Raw genomic sequence first — 3,977 nt, 5'->3', positions numbered from 1 at the left:
CAACTCTTTGAAAACTTTTACAGAAAGTTTTACTGAGTCAATGTTTCTAAGTGGGAATAATGGCGGGTAGGAATAGTGGATTTCAGTGGACATGTCATATGTTGCACATATCTTCCTGTGCAGGACCCTCTGGCTCTGAGGACAAATGTCAGTCACTGGAAACTCACTAGTAGCCTTGGTGGTGCAGTGCTTAAGAGCTCACCTACTAACCAAAAGGTTGGCAGTTCGAACCCACCAACCACTTCTTGGAAACTCTGTAGGTCAGTTCTACTCTGTCCTATAGGGTCCCTACGAGTTGGAATTAACAACAAGTTTTATTTTTATGGGAACTGACAAAATGTCCTCCAGGGATTTGACAATATGAATGATTTTCTTACTACAGACGACAGTTGCTATCCTGGAGAATGTTTCTCTTCCTTTACTTCACTAAATGCAGGTCAAGGTCTACAGACTTGATTCTCAAGCACCTGACTGTAGCCAACACCTTGGTCATTCTCTCTAGGGGCATTCCATGGCAGCATTTATATGGAAAGATTTCCTCAATGATTTTGAATGCAAACTTCTTTTCCATCTTCACAGAGTGGGCCATCACCATCAGCACCAGGAATTCTGGGTGGCAGAGCTTAGGTGAAAGTTCCCAAGTTTGTGTGGCTCTTTTTAGTGTTACAGGGTGGCTGGTAAACATCTCTACACTATTCAATAGCAGTTTCCCAACTGTCAGCCCCTTTGTTCTTATAAGCAGTGACTCCACTGCCCCCAGGCTCTGCTTTGCCTGGATAGGTCAAATAAAACCCCCTGATTTTACCAGAAATATGTAAATTGTGTTTTTGCACAAAGTTCAGTCGTTTGTTTATTCATCACATGGAATCCAAGTACATACAAAACAGTCATATTGCCAGACAGTGGAGGTACACATACACACATGCTTACATTTTTATATATGAATAAATGTGTGTTGGAGGGGTGTGGGTGTGTACACATATCAGTCAGATGATATTTCTTACTCACCAAGTCTCCAAGTGACCTCAGTGATCTTAATGGTGATACTCAGCCGACACTTGAGTTTCCAGAAGATAAAAAGTGGGACAAAGTGCTTCAGAACTTTTCTTACTCCCCAGCATTGGACCATCATGGCTGCTACAGGTGAGATGATAAGTGCAGTTCTGTAGGAAAGTGAGGTCACAGAATCTCTAACTCATACCTCAGGGTCTGCCTGCCTCCCTTTCACACCTGTGTTGGCTGTTGTGACCGTTACTGAGCCCATTGTCCTGGCAGTAGGTAGGAGTCAGGTATTTTCTATTTCAGCCTGAAAAGTAGGTTCCAGAAGGGAAAGAGGCAGATCAGGACGTAGGTGAGTGATAATGTCTGGAAAGGAGATATCTCTGAGGTACGAACTGATGCAGTGCTAGTGTCACTCAGGAAGGACAATTCCTGGGGCATGAGCTCAGCTTTTGGAGGGAGACTGGAGGTCTGAGATTGGCACCAATCCCTGGCTGCTCTTAAAGTAATTTCATGAAATTCTTGCAGAAGGTGGTTCTTGGTGTTTGATCTAAGTGGTATCAAAATCTCAATTTTATGGTGCTTCACTGTAGAAATTTAAAAATTTCTCTGCCATTCAATATGGCATATGAAAACTACAAAGACATTTTCAGGAGTACTACAGTTATTTCTGTGAATGCTCTGTGCATGTAGCAATGGGTACGATAAAACTAATATCTAATTCTCAGCAGAAACCGTGTAACGGTGACAATTGGTAAAACAGAATTATTTTCCTGCAATTTGCTTGTCTTATGTTTTAATCTTCTCCAAAACAAATATAGTTTCTGTTCCTTTTTCAAAAATGACAGATGTGTGGTTACATGCTCCTGAATCAGGATTTAGTTTTTACCCCCAAAATACTTTATCACTTATTTATGTTCCATGTCCTATGCTTTAGGCCACAGCATAGTTTTATACAATAATTTCTGTGATGGATGTAATTGTACTTTAATTCCTGGCCAAAAAATTGAGTGGTTCTGTTGCCATGCTAATATTTATTAAATAAATCCAGTTCAGTCATGGAAAATTAGCCAGGGCATCTACAATTTACTAACACTTCTGAATTGATTTATAAATGCTATTGCTCTATAGAATACTTAGATAAATAGGGAAATTATCACAACTGAACTCATAAAATATATTTAAAATATGACAGGTATTTGGATTATTTGAAGTACACAACAAGAGAGCTCTGATAAAATAGCACAGTGGTCAAACCAATGTCATTGCAACCAGATTACCTATGGCTGTCACGTGGTTTTGGACTCATAGCTACCCTATAAGACAGAGGAGAACTCCTCCATAGGGTTTCCAAGGAGTGGCTGGTGGATTTGAACTGCCAATCTTTTGGTTACCACCCGAGCTCTGAACCGCTGTGCCACCAGGGCTCCAGCAACCAGGTTACCCAGGTTCAAATCCTGACTCTATGTCTATTTCTGTGAGTCCCTTAAGCTCCCTGTGGCTAAATTCTCTTTGTCTGACAAAGAAGAGTAATATTAGCTCCTAACTCATAGAGTCATGAATACTAAATAATTTAGAACAGGTAAAGCATTCAAAACAGTGACCAAAACTTTGTGAGTGCTACAAAGGGAAACACAAGACTATATTGGGAATCTCTTAACAAAAGAAAATATATTTAGAAATTAATTCTCAGAGTGAAGTAATGGTAAGTGGAAAATTTTCTGTTTTATTTTCCATGAAGAATGTAAGCCACAGTCACGCTTCCATGCAGAGCCCTCTGTATGTGAATTTTAATCTCAAGCCCTGGGAAATGACAGGATAGCCTCCCTGGATTTGAAAATAGCAACGATCCTCCTATTCCAGACGGTTGTTAGAATCCTGGGGAATTTCTCACTCACGATTCATTACATCCTCCCTCACTTCTATGGATACAGGTCACGGTCCACAGACTTGATCCTCAGGCACCTGACGGTAGCCAACTCCTTGGTCATTCTCTCTGCAGGAGTGCCCCAGACATTGCTTGCTTTTGGGTTAAAACATTTCCTCAATGATTTTGGATGCAAACTTGTTTTATATCTTCAAAGGGTGGCCAGAGGTATGTCCATTTGTACCACCTGCCTCTTGAGTGTCTTCCAGACCATCACCATCAGCCCTATGCACTCCAGGTGGGCAGAGCTTAAACTAAAAGCCCTGAAGTACATCAGTCCCTCCAGTATCCTCTGCTGGACACTACACATGTTGGTCAATGCCATTGTTCCTATCTATGTGTCTGGGAAATGGAGGAACAATACCATCATAAAGAAAACTGTACTGGAATACTGCTCTACTACACAGCATGACAATGTGACAATCTCACTTTATGCAGCATTCGTATCCTCCCATGATGTTTTCTATTTGGGATTCATGTCCTGGGCCAGTGGCTCCATGGTTTTCATCCTGTACAGACACAAGCAGAGGGTCCAACACATTCATAGGAACAACATCTCCCCCAGATCCTCTGCTGAAACCAGGGCCACCCAAAGTATCCTTGTCCTGGTGAGCACCTTTGTATCATTTTATGCCCTCTCTTCCATTATTTATGCTTATTTAGCTCTCTTTGATAGTCCCAGTTGGTGGCTGGTGAACATGTCTGCGTTAATCACGGCGTGCTTCCCAACAATCAGCCCCTTTGTTCTCATGAGCAGTGACTCCCGTGTACTGAGACTTTGCTCTGTCTGCTGTGGAAGGAATATACAATTTCTATCTCTCATAAGAAAATGATAGTAATACATACATTTTGTACCATGTTCAGTCATTGATGAGCACATCCCTCACAGAACCTTAAGAACAATTACTGGCTAGTCTCACTGCAGAAAGAGTGGTGAACTAGGCAGACTGAGGCTATGCCCTGATGATAAATTGTAAATAATAGTTGCAATAGTAAATGAATCCTGATGTCAGTGTTATATAAGAGCTTCTAGAGTTGTATTTTGTTAATG

At 41.2% G+C, this 3,977-nt stretch overlaps 1 protein-coding gene across 1 annotated transcript; it reads left to right on the top strand.

The window, feature by feature from the left end:
* The first annotated feature begins 1,130 nt into the window (after positions 1-1,130).
* On the top strand, positions 1,131-3,759 carry LOC135232681 (vomeronasal type-1 receptor 2-like). The gene is made up of 2 exons (XM_064293174.1): positions 1,131-1,143; positions 2,801-3,759. Exons 1-2 carry the CDS (start codon positions 1,131-1,133, stop codon positions 3,757-3,759), a joined length of 972 nt encoding a protein of 323 aa, XP_064149244.1.
* The last annotated feature ends 218 nt before the right edge of the window (positions 3,760-3,977 follow it).

This window comes from Loxodonta africana, chromosome 11, assembly GCF_030014295.1.
Source record: "Loxodonta africana isolate mLoxAfr1 chromosome 11, mLoxAfr1.hap2, whole genome shotgun sequence".
Taxonomy (NCBI): Eukaryota; Metazoa; Chordata; class Mammalia; order Proboscidea; family Elephantidae; genus Loxodonta; species Loxodonta africana.
Note: the sequence above shows the minus strand (reverse complement) of the source record. Positions and strands in the feature narration are given on the sequence as shown.